A 25,858-nucleotide genomic window follows, 5' to 3' on the forward strand; every position below is an offset into this window, starting at 1 on the left:
CTTCGAATTTCTTAACTTATGAGACAATTTTTAGTTTTAAAAATATATATATATATATATATATATATATATATATATATATATATATATATATATATATAAATGTCTCGTAAAAATATTAAAAACTTATCAGCTGCTTGCGGCATAGTAAACAAAACTTCTGGTGATGCTAAGCAAAGCATAATCCCCAAATTAGAAGATGAACAAGTTAAAATTAAACAACAACCTATCATGGATTTAAACAAGTTTAAATTTGAAAAAAAACCTCATATAAAAATTGAATACGAAGAAGAAACATCTCCTAAACAGGTAGTTTTCATTTTATACAAAAATTAATCGAATAATAATTTATACTATATATAAAACATAATTTTATTAAAAAATTTCAGGAAGCTAAAGGACTTTGGGAACCACCTAATTGGAAAGATTTTTTAATTAATTTAAGAATAATGAGAGCTAATAATGATGCACCAGTTGATACAATGGGTTGCCATATGTGCATGGATGAAAGTGCTCCACCAAAAGTAATTAAATGTTATTAGTACTAAACATAAAAATTGTTAATTATATATTGTTGCTAATAAACTCATTGTATATTGAAAAACATTCTTATACAGGTAATAAGATATCAAAGTTTGATATCTCTGATGTTGTCAAGCCAAACAAAAGATCAAGTAACATTTGCTGCTATGGAGCGCCTACGTGAAAAAGGACTTACAATTGATAATATTTTAGCCATAAGTGATGAAGAACTGGGACAGCTTATCTATCCTGTAGGCTTTTGGAAGGTACTTTATATAAATATAAGTAAAAGTAAATAATATAATTTTGTGAGTATTTTTCAAATATAAAAAAGGCCTTGTTGTTGTTGTTGCTCTTTATTTATGGCGTACCGAGCGTGCCAGTTGAGCACATATCACTTCGCCAACGTTCCGTCACGTTGTATGGAAAAGACACGAAGGATGTTGTACGGTAAAAAATAGACAATGTTACCCTAAAAAGGCCTTAATTTACAGACTAAAGTGAAGTACATAAAGAAAACAACACAAACACTAAAAGATCAATATGATGGTGACATACCAGACTCAGTGGAAAAACTTTGTAAGCTGAATGGAGTTGGGCCCAAAATGGCCCACATTTGTATGAAAGTTGCATGGAACAAAGTAACAGGAATAGGTGAGCTGATAGAACCGTGACACTGTAAGATAGTATATGGCTATGAATGGGATGATTCTGGGTTCAATAATCACTAAGAGATATATATTTTTTTTACTTATCTATTAAGATAAAGTTTGATTTTCAATCTCTCTCAACACACATGTCTATTTCAAGTTTAGCACTTTAATAACAAAAAAAAATATAGCAATAATTTTGTTGAAAATAATCAAAATTTGCTTCCTTACAGGGGTTGATACTCATGTTCATAGAATAAGTAATAGAATAGGATGGGTTAAGAAACCTACTTCCACTCCAGAAGATACTCGTAAATCATTGCAAACTTGGCTGCCTTTTGATTTGTGGAGCGAGGTTAACCATTTAATGGTTGGTTTTGGCCAAACAATATGTTTACCAGTCGGCCCCATGTGCCATGAATGCTTAAACAGAGATATCTGTCCCTCAAGTGTTAAAGGAAGAAAATCTCCTAAGAAGTCCCCTATTAAATTGGAGATAAATGATGGCATATTGCCTGCTAAGTCTCCAAATAAAAAATCTAACAAAAGTACAATAGTTAAGAAAGAAAATTCTAGTGAAAATACTAAGCATCTGATTAAATCACCAAACAAAAAAGAAACAACTACAAATTTAGTTGATGATGTATTATTGAAACAATCATTGAATCAGGAAAAATCTAAGCATATTATAGGCAGCAATGCCACAGAAAGTTCAGAAAAAAGTAATAAGGTAACAAAAGCTAAAAGAAATGTAAAAGAACCAGATCAAAAAGAAGTTAAAGAAAGTGGAAATTTGGAAAATAACATAAATATGAAAAAAGATCTAAAAAGGAAATCGCCAAGAATAAGTAAACAAAATGAAATAACTAAAAATGTCACTGTAGTAAAGAAATCTTCAAAAAAGAATAAATGTTCTTAGAACTATGTACATATAGAGGTTGCAGTGGGGTAATAAAGGGGGCAAGGGGGGTCATCATGCCCCAGGCGCCGCTCATAATGGGGTGCCAAATAGTCCACAAAACTATTTAAACATGTATATGAAATATTGTGTTCGCCTGGGGGGTGCTGTAAAAATATTTTGCCCTGAGCGTGAGTTAAGCTCGCTACGCCATTGAGAGGTTGAAATTTAATAAAGCCTGGCTGAAAATGCAATGGTTGTAGGCTCAATGTCTTTTTCCATTTTGGCAATAGTACATTGAAATTCATCACTCAATGACTAGAATTTAGGTCTTCTACTTTCTGCCTGAACTAGAATTCAGGCAGAAAGTAGAAGACCTAGTGTCCTAACATTAGAATTTCTCTGCCTACCCAATATACAAGGAAAAGCATAAAGCTGAAAATGAAAATCTACATATTATTTTTATCATTTAATTAATAGATTATAAGTATTGTTTTATGAGAAATTATGAAACAAATGTTTTGAAATCCCTACAAGGGCTTAAATAAAATGTTTTTCAAGTTAATGTTTCTTTTTATGGTTCTTTTTCTTTGATTTTTCTTTTCGTTGATCACTTTTAGTCTTTTTCTTTTGATTTTTCTTATTTTGTACTCTATCTAATTTTGATTTCATTTGAAAAACTTTACTTTTTTGCAATTTCTTGGTTGCTTGCTTTTTAAGTATTTTTTTTACTTCCTTCTTACTTTTTAATTCATTATCTTGATCAGATTCTTCATGGTCAGATTCTTCTACTTCATGAGAACTCATGCCAGGGATTTCATTATTTAATTTAGGACTTGGTTTTGCATTCTTCTCTTTACTCTTTAATATTTGCTTAGGCCTATTTTCACCAATAACTATATCTTTCTTCTGTAAAGTTTCAGATGAAAGCTCAACAATTTTTACATTAACATCCTCATCTTCATATTCTTCTTGAAGTAATTGTTCTATGTCTGGAATAGGCCGACTGGATACAACAAGCTTTTTGTAGGATTCTTTATTCTAAAAGAAACAGATTTTCGATTTGCTTAACATGTTTTTTGAAAGAATATTTCACAAAAATTATTAAAAAAAATACCTCTTGCTTGATGCGTCGTTTTTCCTCTTTTAACATACGCTGCAATTCCTCCTGAGCTTTCTTTTTCCTTTCCAATTTTCTTTTACGAAATCCGCATAAAAAATCCCTGTTAATACAATAAACTAGTTTTATTATTGTAGTTTTTGTAATAAAAAGGAAAAATAATTAAAATTACGAACTTTCTCTTAGCTTCATCAAAAACTAAATTAACCTTCCGCTTTTTCTCTAAATTTTTATTTCGTTTCTTTGCCATTTTCTTTAAAAATAGTTAATATTTTAATAAAAAATAAACAGTTGTTTACAATTTGTAAATATCTACACAACACACTACTAAAACACACGTCTAATATGACACAAAATAACCTCAAACAATAGTATTTGTAATTCGTATTGCTAATCTGTGCTCCTCAATAATCCTGATTCGTAAGTGAATCTACAGATTAAAAATCCTAAATATTACTTAGTAAAATGAAAGAGACAGTTCTTCTTTCGTGTCCCGAATATTTACACCGTTTACCAACCCAATTTATTTAATTAATCATTAATAATATTTTAAAACTGCTGACCAAACCACGACGACGGAGCTACGCAAGCGTGTGATTGTAAACGCGACCGTCGTGGGTTTAATTCCCACACTCTGGGGAATATTTTCGTTAATTAATAGTCTGGCAATAAGTCAAAGCGTGGCGTTAAGTTCCGTCACTCAATACGCAATGTCTTGAAAAATTCGGTGAAATATGGGGAACGGGATACAACGCGATTTCATGAAATGAATTTAAATAAATAATTATTATTCGATAATTACTTACACTGCTTTTTTGCGGTGGTAATTTTTCGCTGCGTGAATTATTATAAAATCTAAACGTAAATTATTGGGAATTTTAATAATCTATAGTAAATACTAATTTATATTTATAACTATCTGTCTCCCGTACAATATTAGCGAATTTTGGCAAGATACCAATAATTAGAAATAGTTCTTAGCGATTGGTGGAAAATATCATCTTTTATTTTTTCTATAGTCTGTTTTCCGCCAATCAGCACCCAAGTGCACAATAAAGACGGACTCATCAGCAGCATGGCTGTCAGTATATATTTGAAGCTTGAACGATGCGTTTCCTCTCGTCACGTTGGTTTTTTTTGTTTGTGCATATTGACGAAAATGTTATCGTATATGAATTTCAGTGGTATAAAGAATGGAGAGATTTCAGTGTAGTGACGTGATATGTGACTTATTATGCAAGGTGAGAGCTCTTATTATAATAGATTAGACAATGTAATGTTATTAATATAATAAAAATATCATTATTTAAAAATCAATTAATGTTGCCAATATGATCATTTATTCCTTAACGATTTAATAGTAAAAACTTCCCTTTTTATAGGTGTATCAATATGATAAAATAAATAGTAAAAGTGTTACGTATGATGAGCTGTGTAAGCGGAATAGTTTTGGAAATCAATACTATTATACTTTACAGCCATATGTTAACATGTGTGTCTGTGTGAACGTTTCACGTTACACGTACCGTTACTATTCTATTTTATTATGGCAGTTACTTTTAATTCGGTTATTAAACATAAAATAACAATAAATATGATGCTCCCAAAATATATGATTTGACAGTCCACCGATCTGCAAGCGAATACGTTGATTAATGAAGTATCGATTTTTAGGAACCTGCGCTTTTGTATTGTTATGCAAAAAGCAGAACCTAATACTGTGAGAATGTAGATCATATCTAAGACAGTGACGTAGATAATTAAACTTATAAATCGTTTTGTTTCAATTTTACAATTTGTATTTCCGAGTTTTAGTACATGTAGACAGACTAACAATGACCTATCATTAATAATGGCAATTAGTCTGCTATATTTGATTATGATATTTTTAATAGTATTCATATTTTAAACATATTACGTAGAAAATAGGTATGTTGATGCATTTTCAATGATTTGGATGTTTTATAATTAATTGTAATGAGAATCATTAAATGTTATGACAAGTTCATTAATATCTTTAGGAGATACCTATATTGAATTTTTAAAATCAAATGTTGATAAATATTTGTGTAAGTTTCACATATTTTTCCTAAATATTGCACTACAATTACATATTTTTAAAATATAGATTTTAATTAGTTAATTTCTAAGTTAGTAGAAAACAGTAAAATAATTGTTTACAAAGGAGTTAAATTTCTTAATTATTCAGATCCTTATAACATGTCAGCAGAGGATTACTTAATTAAGTTTCAATTGCATCAATTTAAAAATTAATTGCATATTAATTCATAAATTTTCATCATCATCATTCATTTCAGACAGAACTAAGTATTAAGACTATGTTCCCTGCTTTCTGCCCTAATTTAAGAGAGTTAAGCTAAGTGTTAGGAATAAGAAATTAAAATAATTCATGCCACCCTAGTAGGGATTGAACCGGTTACCTTGTTTGCTGTCAGATGCTGTGGGACCTACCTATCAAGGGGAAACTTGGCCATCATTGCCTAAAATTATAGTAGATTCTACAATAAACTAGAAGTTATGGCTGTATTTTGTAATCACTAGGTATAATAGATAATTCTGTTAGGAACATAAATATTTGTTTAATTTTCAATGTTCATACAGTATGTAATGTACAGTTATAGAATTATAGGAGTTTAATGTTTTAATAATAAATTTATAAGTATGCCAACATAAAGAGATAAAGTGTTTATTGACCTCATAAAGTGATGTTTTAAGAATAGGTTATCAGTGACATCTGCATGATCTATCATGATATGAGATATTTGAAGTGTCTATTGCAACATTCTTGGAATTAATAAATCTTAAAAAAAGAAGTTTCACACTTTTTTTCCCTATACTGGCAGAGGAAACTTTCTACTCAATCTTTATAAAATTGAGTAGTAAATGGTGGAAATTACTGTCACACTTTGGCTACTATAATAGAAAAAAATTAATAATTTATGTTTAAAGTGACAATTGAACCCATAACCACAATATAATAAGTATCTCAATGTGCTGCAAGTTAAATATATATTTTTTAAAAGTAAACACATATATTGTTTATAGAAGGACCCTAAAAATATCTGTGGTGATATCAGCTGAAGAAAATGACGTCACGGTAAGTTAAAAAAATATTAACTACTTTTTGTCAACTTGACTTTTCAAAACATATATAAACACATTGTTCTAAATATGATGAAACTTTTTGTATCAAAAGATAATTCTGTATATGAAATGAAGTAGGTATTGAAATGTACTCTGATTGTTTTAATTTATTATTTATTATCATAAAATAAATATGAGCTGGACATATCACCTATCACATAGTCAATTTCAGCTAGTGACAATATTTTAAATCTTAATATCACTTACAACTTGCATTTTTTTTAACAGTTAAATATTTATTGATTGTCACTAGAAAATATTTTTGTAACTGATTGTTACGAAAAACTGGCCAAACGCGAGTCTATCTACCGATTATCTAGATTCTTACGCAAATTCTTACGATCCTGTAAAGGTTCCGTTTTTTTCCTTGTTGGCACGGAACCCTGAAAATACTCAATGGGGGTCCGTCGAATTTTAATATTTTGAAGTTTTATTATTTAATAATGAGGTCATGAAAAGTAATTTATAAAAGTTTATTAATTCCAAAATTGGTTTCCAGACTAGACCGCTTGTTCGTATTGCTCGAGGCGGGCGCGGGCGCCGCCACCCGGCGTGCCGCGGCTCGTCAGCTCGGTGAGGTACAGAAGGCCCACCCAGAGGAGTTGCACCGTCTCCTCGGACGTCTCACTAAACATCTACGGTCGCCAGCTTGGGAAACTAGAATTGCAGCTACGCAGGTTCGAAAGCTTTGTTTTAGAGTAATATCTTGAGGGACACGAACGTGTGACTGTAATGGTAGTGGGTTTGTTCCCACTCTGGAGAATGATTTTTTACTTATTAATATTTTCCTTTATTCGCTCTGGCGACAAGGTAAAGCCCGGAGTCCCACCAATCATCATGCAATCCCTCGTAAATTCGGCGGAAAGTTGGGTGTGTCCTAATACTAGGTTAACGTGAAGCTGAAAAAAATAGAGCACTTTAATTTTTTTTGCAAATAATGTATGAACATTTTTAAACAATAGTTAATAATGCTAATTACCATTAATCAATGATTCACGCATAAAATGACCTACGTAGGGAATAATTTGCTTCAAAGAGACAATTGAAGTAAAAATATTGAACTATATATTTTTTTCATCTTTGTTATGTTTATTATTCTTATATATATTACTGGAGATTATTAATAATGAGTCATTTAATATCATTTAAATCGTGACATTAGATATGAACTAGGAACAACATGATGTCAGACATATTTAATAAAGTATAAAAGAATGACTTCAGTATTCAAGGGTCAAGGCGTTATTATTATTTTTATAAAAGACTAGCGGACGCGCGCAGCTTCGCTTGCGTATTTAGGGGTGAATTCCAAAAAACCACGAAACATGTGTTCAATGAAATATTTTTAAGAGTCTAAATTTCTAATTTTATAAAAATCGGTGGCGATTTAATGATTTTTCCATACAAACTTTCAACCCCTTATTTGCACCCTGAGGGGGTGAATTCTAGAAAACCATGAAACACATGTTCAAATTAATATTTTTAAGCGTCTCAATTTAAATTTTTATAATAATCGGTGGCGTTTTAAAGATTTTTCTATACAAACTTTCAACCCTTTATTTGACCCTTAGGGGGAAAATTCTAGAAAACGATGAAACACGTGTTCAATTAAATACTTTTAAAAATCTAAATTTCAAATTTTATAAAAATCGGTGCCGATTTAAATTTTTTTCCATACAAACTTTCAACCACTGTTTCACCCCTTTAGGGTTAAAATTTTTCAAAATCTTTTCTTAGTGGATGTCCAGATTACGAAAGTAAACTTTTGTCCAAATTTAACGTTTATACGCACAGCGGTTACAGCTGTGCGCGCGTCTTACCTCAGTCAGTGAGGACAAGTCCTTTTATATATATATATATATATATATATATATATATATATATATAGATTTATTATCGTGTATATAAATAGCATGTTTTTTATTTTCATTGTCTATAACGTCACATTTTTCCCAACAGGCGGTGGAAGCGATATTGACAAATGTTCCCGAATGGCATCCCCCACCGTTTGCACTAGTCAAAGGTAACTATTCAACGTATTAAAGCAGCTTCACGCTGTATCCCGCACACAGCAGGGTAGGCAGAGGGACCTAGTGTCAAGACACTCCGTTACTTAATATTATTTATAATTTAACCTCACTGAAAAAACGTTCTCCTATTATACTAACCCATTTAAAAATACACATATCATTTTACATTGAGGCCTCACTTCGAGAGTAGTCATGTCACTTAAAAGTCTAATGTAGTTTAACGAATTTGCCGTCATTCAATTTGTCGTGATGACAAAGGTCATCTGATTATGACATTTTTCCTCTTGATGTAGACTTCATGATACTAATTTATTATATTTTTATATTAATTTATATTTAAAAATGTAAAATTTTCCTCTTTTGTTATAAAAGTTTATTTTGCATTGGTAGATTTTGCTACGTTTTATATATAAAATTATTTGGAAATTTATGACGATTTCCAGTGATAGTAAGTATATTTTTACAAAATTAACCATTTTAAATATTATTTGTTGTTAAAATTAAATAAAATATTTCTTAAAGCTTTCATTTACATTTCATATATAAATATATCCATATAAATATACGGCTGTAAGTGCTTTTTATGCCATTATTGGCAACTGTTGTTTTTTTCATAATAGGTACCTACATCTTAAATTTAAAAGATTGAAATTTGCGATAACGTATCGCTTGTTACTGCGTTTTATTGCCACATATGTATGTCGTAACATGGCTGTTAACATTTGATAAGCCAAAATGTTGCTTAAAATATTTTTATATTTTTCCTTTATTTTTTTGCTATATTTGGATATATTTAAAGATTTTCAATACGTTCTTTATGAATATAGTGTAAATAACCTTTTAAAATATATAGCAAATTTTATTTATATATATCAGCTTCACGCTGTATCCCGTATGTAGCAGGGTATGCAGGAGAGCCTAGTGTTAAGACACTCCGCTCCCCAGTTTCCGCCAAATTCTAGAGGCAAGCTGGAGTGGCGGAACTCAGTGGCCAGTGCGAAGAAAAGAAATTAATAAGTATTACTTTCCCTCTAGTGGGAATCGAACTCACCGACTGTTGCGTTACAGTCATACGCTATCGACTAGGCTCTAAGACTAGCAATTAAAACAAAATATGTATATTATAAAATAAAATAAATATGTACTTATAAATACCTACGAAGTAAGATATATGAAATCAGGATGTATAGTCTAACTGCGAGCTGTGGACAGTTGTGGCGACCTAGTTCTGCATTACTCTATAGTGTGTCTCGACCTTGCCACTACAATAGCAACAATCACTTGATAGTGCGAGCTTTAAATTTAGATTTGTGTGGGGTTGAAAATAACAAGCATATATATATAACGAAGAGTTATACAGGGTGGAAGAGGCAGCGCTTCTTTTATTGAAACTGCATATAGGGTAATATATTTCAAACCCACACCTAAGAAATTAATCAAGGTACCTCAACAGTTTGGACGTAGGAATTTTTTTCATTTCACGTTTTTTATCCATACCTGTATTTCGTGTGACGCACACATACGTGTGCGATGTTTCCGATTTGACAGGTAAGTGTGTGCGTGCCTATGTTATACTTCACAAATGGCGTTTTATTTTAAAACGATAATTTTATTACTTATTTTGTTTGAAAAAATAACTGTTTCATTTTTGGGAATTATTTTTTTTCCGAATTATATTAGACTTTTATAGAGTAGTTAAAACTGTGGTTTCATTTAAAGTGGTGCTGACAATTCCACCCTGTATATAACTGAAAATGGGGAACGTGTCTTAACACTTGGTTGCCTCTGTCAACCCTTCTGGAATCCAATTAGCCTATATGAGTCGAAGTCGAGTTTACTCGGGATAAATGGTGAAGCAGAATAAATTCTAATTATTGTTATAGTCTCTTTTAGTACCTTTAGTATTTATTTAAATTTGGAATAGCTGATTTAGCATTCCGTTATCAGATTATCCTTTGTTTTGTTTCTAGATATAAAGTTATCTAAATACCCTCTCTAGTATTAAGTAACAGTTTTGGTAATTAGTTATGATAAAAATAAGACTGATGTGACTGGTTTTGTAAGGCCATATTTTTTTTTTAGAAATTCTTCTAGTATTTTGCATTAAATTTACTTTTATCAGAGTAGATAGAGTCAAACACTCCGTTAAGATAATTCGTTATTCGTTTTTGTATTTTGTTGATTTGTGTAATATGGTTGCTTGTCTCTAATTAGCAGCAAATAAATTTAATTATTTCTAATGTTATTAGTATTGTATATAAATTATATTTTGTAGTATTTACTTCAGGTTAGGTTAGGTTAATGGTGTCGTGCCGCAGGGTCACAGGGGTATGACTGTAACGCGACGGTTGTGGGTTCGATCTCCTGACGGGTTCTACCACTCAACATGCATATGCCTCGAAAAATTCGCCGGAAAATGGGAAACGGGGTGTCTTAACAATGGGAACCTATTGTCTGCCTACCTTGTAGGTATTTAATTGGTTGCCGATTTTTTCTTTTTTTGTTTAGATATATGAACTTTCCGTTCAATTCCTATTTACTTACCGCTATTTTATTTTATTCTGTTTAAAATATAAATAATGTCTACATTTAGGTACGATAACTGGGTAGGATATTACTAATAAGTATTATGTTCTTTTATCATTATCGGTCATGAGTTGCAGTTGCATTATCGTTTATACGTTTATGGACAGATGCGTTTATTAAACAAGGATTTAAATATTTTATTGATTTTATGCATTTTATGCAGATACTAATTGGTCATAATTTATTAATAACATTGCCATTATTCTTACACTCGTATGGATTTTAGCAAATCATTGTGTGCGATCACTTTGTGACCAGACGTCCCGTTTTGAACGGGACCATCTCCTTTTTCGTTGGTTTGTCCCGGTGTACAAACATGGCCCCGAGACGTACAAATGTCCCGTTTTTCGAAACGCCCTGTAAATTTGGTCGGCCGAATTATCTTTCTTATCGAATGGAATAATCCAATAAAAACAAAGAAATTACATTAAATTTTTGCCTATTAAATAAACATTTAAAATTGCATTTTAACGAAAATGTCGATCTGCCATTTTGTACCGAAAAAAGAATGTTACGTTAGCCATGAGCTTACATTTTATATCTGACTCGTCTTTTGGATAACAATTACTGTGGTGACTTTGACAGAGAAAACTTCCATATTTATGAGGATTTTAAGGAAAGGATATTTTTATTCTGTGAAATGAGAATTTATGAATCTTGTGAGATTTCTTGTGAGTTATAATAGCCTTTTTTTGTAAGAGAAACGTGTAACGCTTATATTTTTCAATTTAGTTAATAAATACTACCTATATTTACCAATTTAGTTTATTTATAAAAATAAGTTTTTCCTTTACTAATATTATAGAGATAAAAACATTCTACAGTAGTAGTAAGGAAAGAAATAATGAATTTCTTCAATTTTCAAGTCAACCTCTCTATTTACTGGTGACCTTGCAGTAATTGGTGAATACATAATGCCACTGATAACTATAATAATTGAAGGTATTCAAAGCCGAAGGTCACGACATCGTTTAGTGTTTACTTGCAAAGAAGAAAATATTTTGAAAAATCCTTATAAATACTGCTAGTGTGATTAATAGCTTATATTATAATAGAAATATTAACTTTGAGGCCAGTCGTGGCGCAGAGGCTAAAAGTGTGGCTGTCAACGCGACTAGTTGCGGGTTCGATGCCCAGTTCTGCAACTCAACGTGCATGTTCATGCCTCCACATTCGGCGGAAAATGAGGAACCTGATGTGTGTGGAATACGCCAAAAAAAGTATAATTTTACTTTTACTATCCGAATAAAAAAAACATTATTATGACAACATTTAATTGGATAAGTATCGAATATGATACAGTACCTGTCTTAATAGATATAATATTACGGCCTCAGTGCCGCTCTCGTTTAAGAAAGTTAGTACTAGCTTCCTTATTATAAGTAATAGATACAATATCTTACTTCCGTTAAAAAATATTATTCTTTTTCATACCTATAGATTAACCTTGTAGATTATAACTTCAAACCTATTACAATTTACACGCGTGCATTAAAATCGTGTAAGATAAAAGACTTAATGCGAAGAAATAGAGATATCTCAAAGCATAGATAATATTGTCTATCAAGTCACTTTCAGGCCAGTCGTGGCCCAGGGGCATATGTGACTGTACGCAACAGGTGTGAGTTTGATTCCCACTCGAGGAAGGGAAAAAAAAATGTTTTCATTTTACTCGCTATGGTTACGAAGCATATCCTCCAGAAACAACGATGAATTGAGGACGAAATTGTCTTAATGCAAACGGAGTGTATTACACTAGATAGCCAGGTTCCCTCCGCTTACCTTATTTGCGGGATAACGCAGGAAGCTAGGAAACGTCACTTTCATAATTCACTTTTCGTGACGTGTTGAGTTTGAGTTGTCTGCCACTCACCGCACCGGGAAAAATCTCGTGGTTGACCTTCGAGAATTTATAATCAGTAGTAATAAATCATGTTTATAACACTTACAGTTACGTTATCTATTTTTAGTAATATTATTCAACTGAGTTTCTATGATTGTTTTGTATTTTATTGTTTGTAATTTAAAACTTTATTTTTTAGGCATTTGGAAGTTTCGTAGATTTAATTTGAATGAAAGATACTTTTTTTAGAAATTAATTTACAAAATGCACATAAATATTATTTATTTAGATGACAAATAAAATTCATTTAATAATTTTATAATAGCAAACTATTATAAAATTAATAAAATTAAAAAAATAAATATTTTTTTTCTGAATTATATTAGACTTTTATAGAGTAGTTAAAACTGTGGTTTCATTTTAAGTGGTGCTGACAATTCCACTCTGTATAATAAAGGTGTTGAGTTTCGCCGCTCAACACTTAATGCCCTCAGAATTTCTTGGAAAGTAGACAACAGAAATGTCTTGATGAGAGCGGAGTGTCTTTACACTAGCTTGCCACTGCCTATCTGCTATGTGCAGGATGTATTTTAATTTTATTCAAATTATTAATAATTCTATCTTGGTACTTATCGCAAAATAAAAACTATAAAGCTTAATAATTGGTTACATTTTCCTTATACTTTATATATTTTTTGCCTCAACTGAAAACATGATATGAGTACATAGGCATTAGTGTAAGAACGAATAATATATAAAAAGTATAAAGACTGGCATAGTGATAATTTCTCTACAAATAGATCTTAATAGTAAACAACCTCCTTATTTACTTTAAAAATCAAATCAAATCAGCTTTACGCTGTATCTCGTACATACCACGGTACGCATAAGGAAACTAGTCTTGAGACACTCCGCTCTCCACTTTCCGCCAAATTCTGAAGGCATTGGGTGGTAGAACTCAACGCCGGCCTTTGCTTCGATGCCAGAGCGAAGAAATGAATGTTTAAATTTAAATAAATATTTAATTGCGAATTGGTATCATCATCATCACAACAACTAGTCCCGTTTACTTTAAACTAAACAGATTTTCTAAAGTAGCATCTATTTTGATTGTTATAGAGGAAGAAATTGAACAGGATGACAATGGACGTCTCCGTTGCGAAACGTTTGATATACAGAGGGTCTTGGAACATGGGGCCCATCTAATGGGCTCTGAAGGACACGAATATGACATGGACGAGGAGGCCTTGTCGGCAACAGGTGGGGGATTATTTAAATTTTAAATCAAATATGTATTCAATTTGTTGATTTGTCACATTTACAGTTTGTAAAATTATTGATTTTTCTGATTTTACGTTGATTTGTCACGTTTACGGTTTAACATAATGGAAAATATTTTAAAAAAATACAGCAGGATAGACAGAGGAAACCTAGTGTTAATACACTCCGTTTCCCACTTTCCGTCAAATTTTCGGGACTGCGTGACAACAACACGCTTGTGTTCCTGTGCTACGACGACCTCACTTTATATATTTGATAATATTGCAAATGTAGAGCAGAATAATATTCTTATAAAGTAAATAATAATAGATAAATTAACTTTGATAAAACACTTATTTCTTAACTTTATTACGATATTAGTAAGGTTAATGACTAAAATTTAATTTAATTATACCTTCTTAAAAAAGTGTTATTTTAATAATATAAGTAACTACTAATTTATACCGTTTAAATTAATAATAATGACGAATTAAACGAAAGTGCCTACTTGTATTTCGATATATACTACGAAATTTATTCTATTGTTAAAATTATCAACATTTCCAATAATACAGGAAGTGTGTTATGTTAGTATTAATTTAAATCTACACAGTGTTTTAGTATCAGTAGAATGACAGGAAAAAACCCAGAATATTTTATCACTAGAATTATTAATTGCGACTAGAAGTCATATGAGTAGTACATTTAAATCAATGCAATATAAACATGAGACCGTAGTACAAGGGGCATTAAGTACGGTGGCAGCGTGTGATCCAAAAAAAAAATGATTTAATTAATATACTTTATTAAAATTAACTTATAACTAGACAAGTGAGACTTGCTCACAGTTGGAGACAAGAATTATTTACATTTAATTTTAATGTTGATTATAACAATGGGTGTAAAATGATGCGAGGATTCATATAACAGATTATTACAATTCCAAGATCTCTGTGCTGACTGTAGGAAATGTTGTGGGAAGCCTTGGTCAGCGATCCCTGGGTTGTGTGGGAACGTAACAGAAGCACAAACGTGTGACGATTGTAGGTTCGATTCCCACTTAGATGAATGATTTTTTTTTTTTTTTTTTTCGCTCTAGTACCAAGGCATACGCGACATAGTCTTTTGTTAATCAACGCGCAGTGCCTCGAAATCGGTGAAAAGTAGAGAATGGAGTGTCTTAAAGCAGGTTCCCAAAAAACAATATATGTATAAATCTTATATATTTATTCCCTTTTGCCAGACATAAAAGAACGTATAGCAAAACAACGTCAACAACTCAACGCAAGGCTTGGATTGGACGTGGCCTCGTCTCTTGGCATGGATATAAGCGGAGTTTATACTAATGAAGATTTGTGTCCTAACAAAATTATTATAAAACCAGAGGCTACTAGGGTATGTTGAACTAACAATCCTTTACTATTTTTGAAAAATTATTAATTAAGAAAAAATAGATAGTTAAAGATAGCTTTTAAAAAAAAATTATATTACACATTTTAAGTTTCTACCTCCTAACTTTTATTATGACAGTTATAAAGTATCAAAAAATATATATAACAATGTAAGAAAACTTTTATATGAAAAATATTTTTAATTTTCTGTCGTACCCGTAATGCAACTATATTTGAGCTAATATAGAAAAGTAAATAAAAATAAACAAAATTATTGCAGCGTCCAGTACAAGAAATAGTAAAATGCAAAGGCCTAAGTTCCCGAGAAATGAACCTCGCGAAGAGACGCGCGCGCGCCGCCTTCAGCAAACAGAAGTCGAGGGACTGCGACGACGCCCCATCCACTCCCTTGACTCCCCTAACACCTACCACCTCTGCGCCCCAGTTCCCCATCGAGCCTGAGAGGAAGAAGATTAAGATGGAAACTGTTGAGGAAACGTCAGGTAACACATGTCAAAGATATATTTGGATACTACGGTAGGGACCAAAAGACCCCCCCTCCATTTCTTATGCGCAAGAGTTGGAACCTAGTATAGGTTCTTTCTACTTATTGTGTTACGTAGCTTTTTACAATAATAAAGTTTAATCTAGTCGTTTTGAGGAAAATGTAATCAATGAAATGATTTAGTATGTTCTTAGCTTAAATATGTGACATATTTATGTAGATGACGAAATATGCAATATTTAATTTTGAATCTTATTATTAACATTTAAAGTAATATGTCATGTAATATTCCTTTTATTATATTTTTTTCTAAAAAAGTAAGTAAGTAATAACTCATTCCGCCCAAATAGAAATCAAACCTACAACTGCGTTCAAAGTCAGACTCTGTGCCAAAATATTTTTTATGGTGATGGGTAATCCTTTTAAAATACAATCATATTTTGATCTGTTCAAATTTGTATATCAGTCTTATATAATATAATATAGGATATATCACATGGCAACTCTTCCACTTTTTTATTTTAGTACCTTGATCATTGAAATTGATGTGTTTTTTGCACAGCTTATTTACCGTTCGTATATTTTGAATGCGTCATTGAGTAACGTTTTAAGAAAAGTCCTTGAACTGAATTATATTTGCACGTTTTAGATCACGTCATAAAATTGGTAGATAATTATGATAAATGTTGTATAACAATTCTGAATTTATTTATATATTTTACTTTGTTGACGTTGTTAGATTGTAGATTGTTATTTAATTTAAAGAAAATTTGAAATTTTGTTTTTTTACTCTATGCTATATCCTGGGAATCTAATGTTCAGACACTGTTCTAACTCAAATTCTTCACTTCGCCACTTTCCATAGAATTCTTGAGGCGTTGAGTGGGAGAAATCATCGCCGCGTTTCGCCTATAGCTAAACCAAAGCGAAGAAATGATAATACTAAATATTTAACTTCCTTCAAGTAGGAATCAAACCAATAATTTGCCGCGTTTACAGCCACGACTGGTCTCCAATATATTATTATTATATTTCAGTTCCAGTGGACGCCCCGTGTGCACCGCGTCGCGACGGCTCCTGGGCCGAGGGTTCTCGCTGGCCCCTAGAGGGCTGGTGTGGTTCCCTGCAAGCTCAGCTGTTCAGCGCCGCGTGGGAGTCGCGGCACGGCGCTGCGGGGGCACTGCGGGAACTGTTGAGGTCTCGCATCGTTGCGTCTGCTGGATGGCGAACTGGCTTTAGTGCTAGTCAAGTAAGGATGTTATTTTTTGGACAGTGATTGTTAAACAGTCTCTTATGGCATGTTTGTATGCTGTTAAAATACGCACATATTTAGTTCCTCGTGGGAACCAAGAAATGGTCACCACTTAACACGCAATATATTGAATGGAAATAATTTAAGGGGGGAATAGAGTGGGAAGTTTCGTGTATCTGTTCTGGTATACGCAGGATACAGCGTAATACTATTTAATTTAATTTTCTAATTTTAGATGGAAGATGCACATCAGGAATGGCTGGAGGACATGGCGTTGAGGTTGCTATGTGTTCTTGCATTAGACAGATTTGGTGATTTTGTATCAGACCAGGTAAATTCTATAAAATATATAATAGCAAATAACTTATAGTTACAAAATTTGCTATAACTTAATGAAATTAATATATCTAAATGGTATCCATTTTTTTATTAATATGATTATAATTATTACAAGTTATAATAAAAATAAATATAAAAAAAGACATATAAAGATATGGAACGCAAACGGATTTACTTAATCAACCCTCAGTATTACTATTAAATCACACTTTGCTCTTATTAATAGCTTGACATTTGTTGCGTGATTTTATTTAATATAAATGACCACAGTACTCTTGCTGGTAATACTTACCGTGTCATGGTACTCGCAGGTGTCGAATATAACTTGAACAGGTTTTGAAAATTAGACTCACTAATGTCAGCTTAGTTTTATAAAAAATACAAAAAATCTTTTTTAAATTGAATCCTCAAATATACTAACAATAAAACAATAAAATTGTTTTTTAAATAGAAAATCAATTTTTAAAAAAGACGAAGGAAAGTTTACACTTTTATGTTTCCGGATTTTTTTTTTATACTTAGTGTGAAATTACACTTTTTTTTTTTATATATTTTTCTCTTGATCATTCTTATACGTAAAGTTTGGCAATTTATAAAAACTCCATACTAGATATGTTAACAACATAAATAAGTTGTAACTAACGTGTAATGTTGACGTAGTTTAAAAAAAACCTGTGGATTAATGGTCAAACCGCTTTCTATATTTTATACGTTTTATAAATTATAAATTTCCTTTTTATGTTACAGGTGGTAGCACCAGTCCGGGAAACGTGCGCTCAAACGCTCGGGGTAGCGTTGTCTCAGTTGCGGAGTGAGCGCGTCAGGTTGGTAGGCTTGTTAAAAAGTATCGATATATCGATATTTTTTGTCGATATATTTTGATCCGATATATTGATACAAATAGAATCCACAACCGTAAAGGTCTGTTTACTTTTGCTACCGGAAATATTGCTTTGTCTGATACAATAAAATACTAGTTCGAAAATATCTTTTTAATGTTTAATATTTTGGTAATTATTAATCAAAAGGATCGATTCTGTACATTTTGTATAAAAATGACTAATTACTATTTTGAGAAATACTTTAAAAATGACTGGTATCGACGTTGATATTGATATTATAATAAATATCATTATTTTTGTCCTTACAGGTTGGTGGCAGCGCGCGTGGCAGCGTTGGCGAGACAGGCGCAGTGGGAGGCGCGGCACGGCGCGCTTCTCGCCTTCAAATACTTGTTGGCTGCGAGACAGGTGAAATATTTTGTGTTTGTATAAAGTTGCGTTTGTATTAGGAAAGTATATTAAGGATATAAATTTGATATTAATTGTATTTTGCTTGTTATAAATATAAAAAAATTAAACAAAATGTTTTTATAACTTTTATATTATTTTGTACGAAATATAAAGAATTATACTCCAATACACCACGCAACTGAAACAGTGTTCAGGATGCTATTTTTAATGCTAATTTAATGCTAACAATTCCAGGAGCTAGCAATAGAATGCGGTGCACTAGAATTCCTAACAGCAGGCTTGGAAGACAGTGCAGAGGACGTGTCGGGGGCAGCCGCGGGGGCCCTGGCACCGGCGGCCGCAGCGCTCGCCGCGGCCCGCCCCGAGCGACTCGCGCGTCTCGCGGCCCGCCTTTGGCAGTTACTACACGAACAAGATGACCTGGCGGCCCCCGCTCACGCGTATATGGCGTTGCTCGCTAAGCTAATGGCCTTACCCGCTGCTGCTACTAATTTGCAGTACGTGTTCTTACACCCACTCGTATATGTTATTTAATCGATGAATTAATAGCCCGACCTACTACTGTTACAATTTTTTAAGTTGAATTTAATTAAAGATTATAAAATTAATGGGATCTAGGGACGTAGTTTCATTGAGTTTAGTATGTCAAAATGATTAATAACAGTGGTTGTAGATTTCTTCCAATTTGTTCTGAAAATGTCCTCAAATAAAAAAAATGTCTCTTATAAAACACTAGAAATTGTTAATAATATATTTTATTATTGTTGCAGTCCTATTGATCTGGCAGACGTACTACCTCGTTTGTGGCCGTACCTCGACCACTCAACTAGTTCAGTGAGAAAAGCGACTGTACAAACCCTATGCACTATAACAAGACCGTTAATAACCTCAAAACCACCAAATGGACAAATGAATGGCGATAAAAACCAAAAAGAAAACGAAAGTAGTGATAAAGAAAATGCCGATGATGAAAAGAATCTAGAAATTAATGAAAACAAAAGTGAAATTGACCAATGTCTTAATTGGACACCAGAACTGCTTCAAGAAGCAATGAGACATATATACCAAAGGGTGTTGTTTGAACATGTCCATGATATACAAGAAATAGCTGTACAGGTTCGTTACATTTCTTTATTTTTTTTCTATATTAAATTATATTATTTGAGGCCAATTACGGCGCAGGAACATATTGTAACTAGATGCGATAGGTTGTGGGTTCGGTTCCTATTCGATATTTTCATTTTCTTCGCTCTGGTTTCGAGGCAAATGACATGAGGATACAGCATGACGCTAATAAAAATACAAATTGAGGCTTTTGTGGTGCGGTAGCACAAGTGTGAGACTGTATATGTCTCTGACTGTATATGTTTTTTTTTTATTACTAAGTGTTATTTTTAATGTGATATTGCTTTAAGAAAAATGAGGAGAATAAAATAATATATTTAGATTTAGTATATGAATATATAATAACATTAATAAATGCTGACTGACAGAATAGATGGAAATTTTAATAAAAGAATAATAAATAAAATAGCTAACTTAATTTATAGATATTTATTTAAATTTAAAAAAAAACAAAATTCTACTCCCCAGGTATGGCACAATCTAGTGCGTCACGCGCCTCTCGGCACCATATTGGTGGCTGCGTGTCCTCTTCTCGCACTGTGGCTGTGTTTAGCGATGCAGCCGCCTCGCCTGCCGATAGACCCAGCTTTGATATTGCAGGCGCCGCATAAGGTAACTGTTATTTTATTGGTTTTGTGGAAATATATTAAAGTTGAACATAGTGGAATTCGAAATCATCGTCTCTTGAAAATCAGTTCAAGCACTTTGACCACTAAATCGTATACATACATTATTATACTCTTGTTACAATTAGTTTATGATAATTTATATGTTATTTAAATTATATTTTATTTAATGTGTGCATATTTATTTACTCTTTTTTTCCTTTGAAAATGGAGGGTTTCTAGCGAGTATGTCTGTTCCTTTGCAATTGTTAACCAGTATACCTATTATAATATTTTGATATGTCGTTGGACTTTTCTTGTGTTACAACGTTGAATTCCGCCAGTCAATACGCAGTACTTCCAGAATTTGGCGGAAAGTGGGAAGTGGAAGTATCTTAATGGGAACTGAGTGTCTTAACAGTATGTTTTCCTCAGGTTCCCTCTGTCTCCTACTCTGCTATTTGCGGGATAAAAAAAAGAACGGAAATTAAAATCTCAACAAAATATTTCTATAGTTATAATACAATACCTTCTATCAACGATCAATAGGAACGTAGAGCCCGTGCCGTAAGTGGTAGTGATAATACCATAGAAAATCACCCAAATGACAGTGACATTCGACCCGGACAGAAATGGTACATAGGCGGTGGGGAAAATCAGCCGGCGGCGTTAAGAGACGCTAATGTGACCCGCGCAAGATGTCTCGCTTCTGATATGTTGGGTGAGGAGATAATTTACTTAATATTGAGTATTTTAGTAGAATTTGATTAAGTATATATGGCAACATTCCACATAACGTTAGAAATTTTAAAATAATAACCTTCTGGACTATTATTTTCTAAAGATATTGTTGTTCATTTTCAGGTTATCTCTCTTGCTATCTAGTGCAGCCGGCACCCGGCATTGAGTACAAGGCGTTAGATGAAAGTCCAATAGATTGTTATGTCAAGGTAAACAATATTACAGTTTCATATCATTAACTGAATACTGTTTCCTTATATTATTCATGTAAATAGCGATTTAGCTATATCTTTCTGTTTGAATTGGAAAAAAGTAAGAATATTTTATAAAGTTTTAATACGAATTCGAGGCCACAGTGGCGATGATTGTTGGTTTGATCCCCAGTCGTGACAAAGATTCTTTTATTCCATCACTCTGAGCACGATAAAGCACAGGGCTAATTTCCACTAAACCCGTATTGTCTCGAATTCGGGCGGAAAATGTAAAACAATGATTTAACATTAGGTTCACTCTGCCTACCCCTGCGCTATGCGTAACAAAGCGTGACTCTAAAAAAAAAAATAACTATAAGATTTAACAAACGAGTTTAGAGGTTCCGGTTTTTAGTTTCTATTTAATATTTGACAGGTTATGATAGTATACTTGCGTTCAGGCAGTGCACTACAGAGGCTAGTGGCCAGTCTAGTAATATCATCGTGGGCGAGACACACAGTTGAACATAGTTTATATCCACCCTGTATACATACTATTTGTAACGGGAATGAGGTAAAAGGATTTTTGTTTTTAATTTCAGTAAATTTTATTATAATATTTAAAAAGATACCATGTTATATTCAAATATGGTATTAATCAGAATAAGAAAACTTTATTAATATGAATACTTTACTAAATGTAAGTGTAAATGCACGGAACGCTGTAGAAATGCTATAGTTGGAATAATGAGTATTTTACATAAATATTTTAAATTATAATCCTCTTAAAACATGAATTAAGTAATTTAAATAATATTCAAAATAATGTTTTGTTAAAGGAAAATGACAAAGATAAAAAAGATGAGAAGCTAAATGATATATCTGCATTGGCGCCGCCATTGTTGATAACGACACTTCACACAGCGCTCAACCAATCACTTTATTACGATGAAGTCGCACTTAACTGTAATAGGTAAGTAGTGTCGTACTTTAAAACATATTAAAACAAATAAAATTTTGAAAATCTGCGGTACACTAAAATCGTTTAATATTTTATATGAAATCCACTTATTTTGGTTTCCTTTTAGAATACTACAAGAGGCACGGGATCTGCTAGCAATGATGAAACATTACAAATTACCAGTTGACAATGAAGAGTTTAATAATATATTGAGGCTAGAACAGGTTTATATAATGTCTTATTTTCTTTATATTATAATCAATTTACTTTTTTTTAAATCTATTATATATAAATTACGTGACACGTTGTAAGTCCTCGATGGGCTTAAACTGCTGACCCGATTTCAATCAAATTTGCACACCGTGTACAGTTTGATCCATCTTAAAAGATAGGATAGTTTATATCTCAATTTTTCATTGCAATATTATTATTTTATTACAAATTGTTTATTATTAGTAGTAATTTGGAACAATCATTTTGGATTATCTGTTAGCTTCAAACGATTTTAAACCGATGGCGATATCTGTTGACTCTATGAAACTTACCTATTTCCATAGATGGCGCTATGTTAAAAGTATAAAAGTTTCATATCATTATCAATACATAGTATAAACAAAGTATATTATATATTAAAACACGAACGTAATTCAGTAATTTAAGCATGTGAAGCCGCGACTGGGTTGCTAGTTATATATATTTTTAAAAGAAAGTTACTTAGTACCAAAATCTATTTATAGATGGCATTATAACGAAATTATTCAAGCTATCGTTTGGTTCACTCGTAATTTATAACACTTTCGGAGGAAAGGCGTTTTTTTTACTTTAGCACGCCTTTAAAAGGTTGTGGGTTTGAAATTTTACCCAATTTTTTGAAGTAATTGTGTACGTTAATGTACGTAATTACAAGTAATCTATGAAATTAAATATAAACATGGGACATGGGAGGTATCGTTTTTTCCGCTAACGGTTATAAAACCGATTTTAGTATTTTCAAATTTAGTTAATTTATAATTTTTCCAGGTATCATCAATGACAACAGTGACACAGCCACTAGTAGCTGTGCTAAAGACGAAGCGCGTACAAACATCGCTGGAGGAACGTCGTGCGGCGTTGCACTCCGCCGTAGCTACGTGTGCGCAGGAGCAGGCTACTTTGAATATTTCGTGAGTATTTTGATATTTATTAATAGGCCGTCAAAACGTAGCGGCATAGCAATTCCCACATGGGCTAATTAATTATTTTTATTTCCTCGCTTTAGTGACAAAATAGAGAGCTGCGTTTAGTTCCGCAGCTAAACAGTAAAATACATGCTTTTATATTTTTTTTAATTTACAGAGGACTCTCTATATTCTATTAATCATTACACTGATAGAACCTATTTAGTATGTAACCATGATACATTTGAATTCTAATACTGTAATTAATTAAAATTGTCAACTCAATATAATATACAAATTTGAAATATATTTTACATTTAATTTTTTTCTATAATTATAGAGTGCAAGCAGCACTTAGCGCAGCAGTGGCCTACCTAGCAGCGCTTCCAGAACGCCTCAATCCTGTAGTAAGACCACTAATGGAGAGTATAAAGAAGGAATGTTCGGAGGAGTTGCAGAGAAACTCAGCTAGAACGTTGGCAGCGTTATTGGCTCAGCTAGTGAAACGAGAATCATGCCCTAACAACAAAGTATTGGTCAATTTGAAGGCCTTTTTGAGGTATGGACGTTTTGTATTATTAATAAAAACATTATGATTAATAAATAATATTTGTTGTTATATGTTTATTTTCATCCACAATATGTTTAGTTATATTTGATCGATTTTTATATAGAATATCATTAATACAGTACGGCCAATTCATCATACATTTTCTAAAAAGGTATTTAACAATTCTAGATGCGACCCAGAGTTCACGCCGCGTATTACGTTAGAGATTTCAGAAGAGAACGCTGACTCTGGTAGTAACGACAGTGGTGGAGAAGGCAAGTTGAAAGTGAATATTGAATATGATCCTGCACGTAAGTTTCTATTCACAGATTTATTTAAAACAATATATTATATATATTATTATTGGCATGTTTCAATTAATTTGTTTTGGAATTATTTATACTTTTTTGCCAGTAAGTTAATTGAGTAGATATGAAAAATCTCCATCATCATCCTATACAGTGTTCTACAAGATGTATATTTTTGATATTTAATATTTTCTGTGTTTGAATTTAGTCCTATTATGTTTTTCTATAATTATTATTGAATCTGCCATATTTTACAATTATTTTAATTTTCATAACACCTTACAATGAAGACAAGATTACGGGAGTGCTTTTTAAAAATAATGAAAAAAATAAATTAATTGTAATTATTGACTGAACTAACTTCTGTTAGTTCAGTCAATAGTCACGCTTATTTATTATAATATAAAAAAAACAAAACCTATATTCCTCAGTAACAAAATACAACGGCATACTAACACTACGCGAACAACACCGCAGCGCCGAGCGCGTAGTGCCGCGACGGGGGCGCCCCCCCTCTGCGCAGAACGCGAACGCGCACCCGCACGGGGACCTGATGTCGCTAGAACAGCTATTGCCTAAGGAGGATGAGGTGATTAAATTGTCATTTAGGTTTCACGCTGTTGTGTTACGCCATAGTTCAATGTTTTGATAAATGGGCGGAATGTGGAGAATGGGATGTCTTAACGTCACTAGGTCCTTTCTGCCTGTGAAGGTAAAAAAATTGGTGTTCTTAGTAATTATTTTGTGTTGTATAGTTAATTGATTAGATTTCTTTTTGAATCTTGTTAATAAGCCTGTTCTTATTTGTGAAGAAATAATCAAAGGGCAATTTGAAAATATGTTACCTTGACTGGAATCTTTTATATCGTTATGAATATGATCAATATATTAGTTCATAGTATTATATGTTGTCACTTAGAGAGTATTTAAATTAAAATTAATTTAATTTTTAGACTAGAAAACTATTAAGGATCCAAAGGCGAGGAGCAACAATGGCGTTGACAAGCTTAACTGAATACTTTGGTGATGAACTTCCAGACAAATTACCAAAGCTATGGGAATTCATAACGGAACCTCTGGAGAAAATATTAACAGATAGTGGTGAGCTTGTTATCTATCACATTTACTTGGCTAAGAATTTTTTTTTTTAAATATTCAAACACTTTGTTCTCCACTTAAACAATTAATTTGCATGTTAGTGATGGGACTCAACTTCGATCTAATTTTAAACACACTTAAGAAACAAGGATATTTTTAAATAAACATACTAATTATATATTCTAAGTATACTAACAATATAATCTAGTGATGCTAGTATGGACTAACTTCTACAACAATCACTTAAAAGTGTTAAAGAAAAAATTACCAATGAAATATTTTTTCATCCATTTAAAAAAAAAGAATTC

General features: G+C 32.2%; 3 protein-coding genes across 4 annotated transcripts in view; 2 read left to right on the forward strand and 1 right to left on the reverse strand.

The window, feature by feature from the left end:
• Positions 1–102: 102 nt before the first annotated feature.
• On the forward strand, positions 103–3,499 carry Nthl1 (Nth-like DNA glycosylase 1). Its single transcript, XM_085197890.1, has 5 exons — positions 103–309; positions 390–524; positions 618–788; positions 1,017–1,176; positions 1,406–3,499. Exons 1-5 carry the CDS (start codon positions 103–105, stop codon positions 2,089–2,091), a joined length of 1,359 nt encoding a protein of 452 aa, XP_085054016.1. The 3' UTR covers positions 2,092–3,499.
• On the reverse strand, positions 2,623–3,573 carry LOC146531616 (uncharacterized). Of its 2 annotated transcripts, none has more exons than XM_085197894.1 (3): positions 3,367–3,573; positions 3,188–3,293; positions 2,623–3,111 (listed from the first exon to the last, which is right to left on the reverse strand). In XM_085197894.1, exons 1-3 carry the CDS (start codon positions 3,438–3,440, stop codon positions 2,632–2,634), a joined length of 660 nt encoding a protein of 219 aa, XP_085054020.1. In that variant the 5' UTR covers positions 3,441–3,573; the 3' UTR covers positions 2,623–2,631. The 2 variants fall into 2 exon arrangements, with proteins under 2 accessions (XP_085054020.1, XP_085054021.1); XM_085197895.1 differs by having other exon boundaries at positions 3,188–3,309; positions 3,367–3,506.
• Positions 3,574–4,270: 697 nt separating this feature from the next.
• The window catches only part of Hel89B (histone acetyltransferase 1), a 28,486-nt gene continuing 6,898 nt past the window's right edge, over positions 4,271–25,858 (forward strand). Inside the window, exons 1-24 of the mRNA XM_085198734.1 lie at positions 4,271–4,431; positions 6,257–6,308; positions 6,855–7,032; positions 8,315–8,378; positions 13,934–14,074; positions 15,318–15,469; positions 15,746–15,968; positions 17,008–17,219; positions 17,458–17,553; positions 18,309–18,385; positions 18,712–18,811; positions 19,049–19,311; positions 19,585–19,930; positions 20,408–20,551; positions 21,094–21,265; positions 21,409–21,494; positions 21,913–22,050; positions 22,316–22,449; positions 22,565–22,661; positions 23,458–23,600; positions 23,935–24,153; positions 24,334–24,455; positions 24,884–25,041; positions 25,406–25,553. Of these exons, the coding sequence (XP_085054860.1) occupies positions 6,298–6,308; positions 6,855–7,032; positions 8,315–8,378; positions 13,934–14,074; positions 15,318–15,469; positions 15,746–15,968; positions 17,008–17,219; positions 17,458–17,553; positions 18,309–18,385; positions 18,712–18,811; positions 19,049–19,311; positions 19,585–19,930; positions 20,408–20,551; positions 21,094–21,265; positions 21,409–21,494; positions 21,913–22,050; positions 22,316–22,449; positions 22,565–22,661; positions 23,458–23,600; positions 23,935–24,153; positions 24,334–24,455; positions 24,884–25,041; positions 25,406–25,553 (3,424 nt within the window). The 5' untranslated portion in view covers positions 4,271–4,431; positions 6,257–6,297. The remainder of the gene's footprint in view (positions 4,432–6,256; positions 6,309–6,854; positions 7,033–8,314; positions 8,379–13,933; positions 14,075–15,317; positions 15,470–15,745; positions 15,969–17,007; positions 17,220–17,457; positions 17,554–18,308; positions 18,386–18,711; positions 18,812–19,048; positions 19,312–19,584; positions 19,931–20,407; positions 20,552–21,093; positions 21,266–21,408; positions 21,495–21,912; positions 22,051–22,315; positions 22,450–22,564; positions 22,662–23,457; positions 23,601–23,934; positions 24,154–24,333; positions 24,456–24,883; positions 25,042–25,405; positions 25,554–25,858) is intronic.

Source organism: Heliconius melpomene, chromosome 15 (assembly GCF_056956725.1).
Source record: "Heliconius melpomene rosina isolate 202511_hmr_F chromosome 15, ASM5695672v1, whole genome shotgun sequence".
NCBI lineage: Eukaryota > Metazoa > Arthropoda > Insecta > Lepidoptera > Nymphalidae > Heliconius > Heliconius melpomene.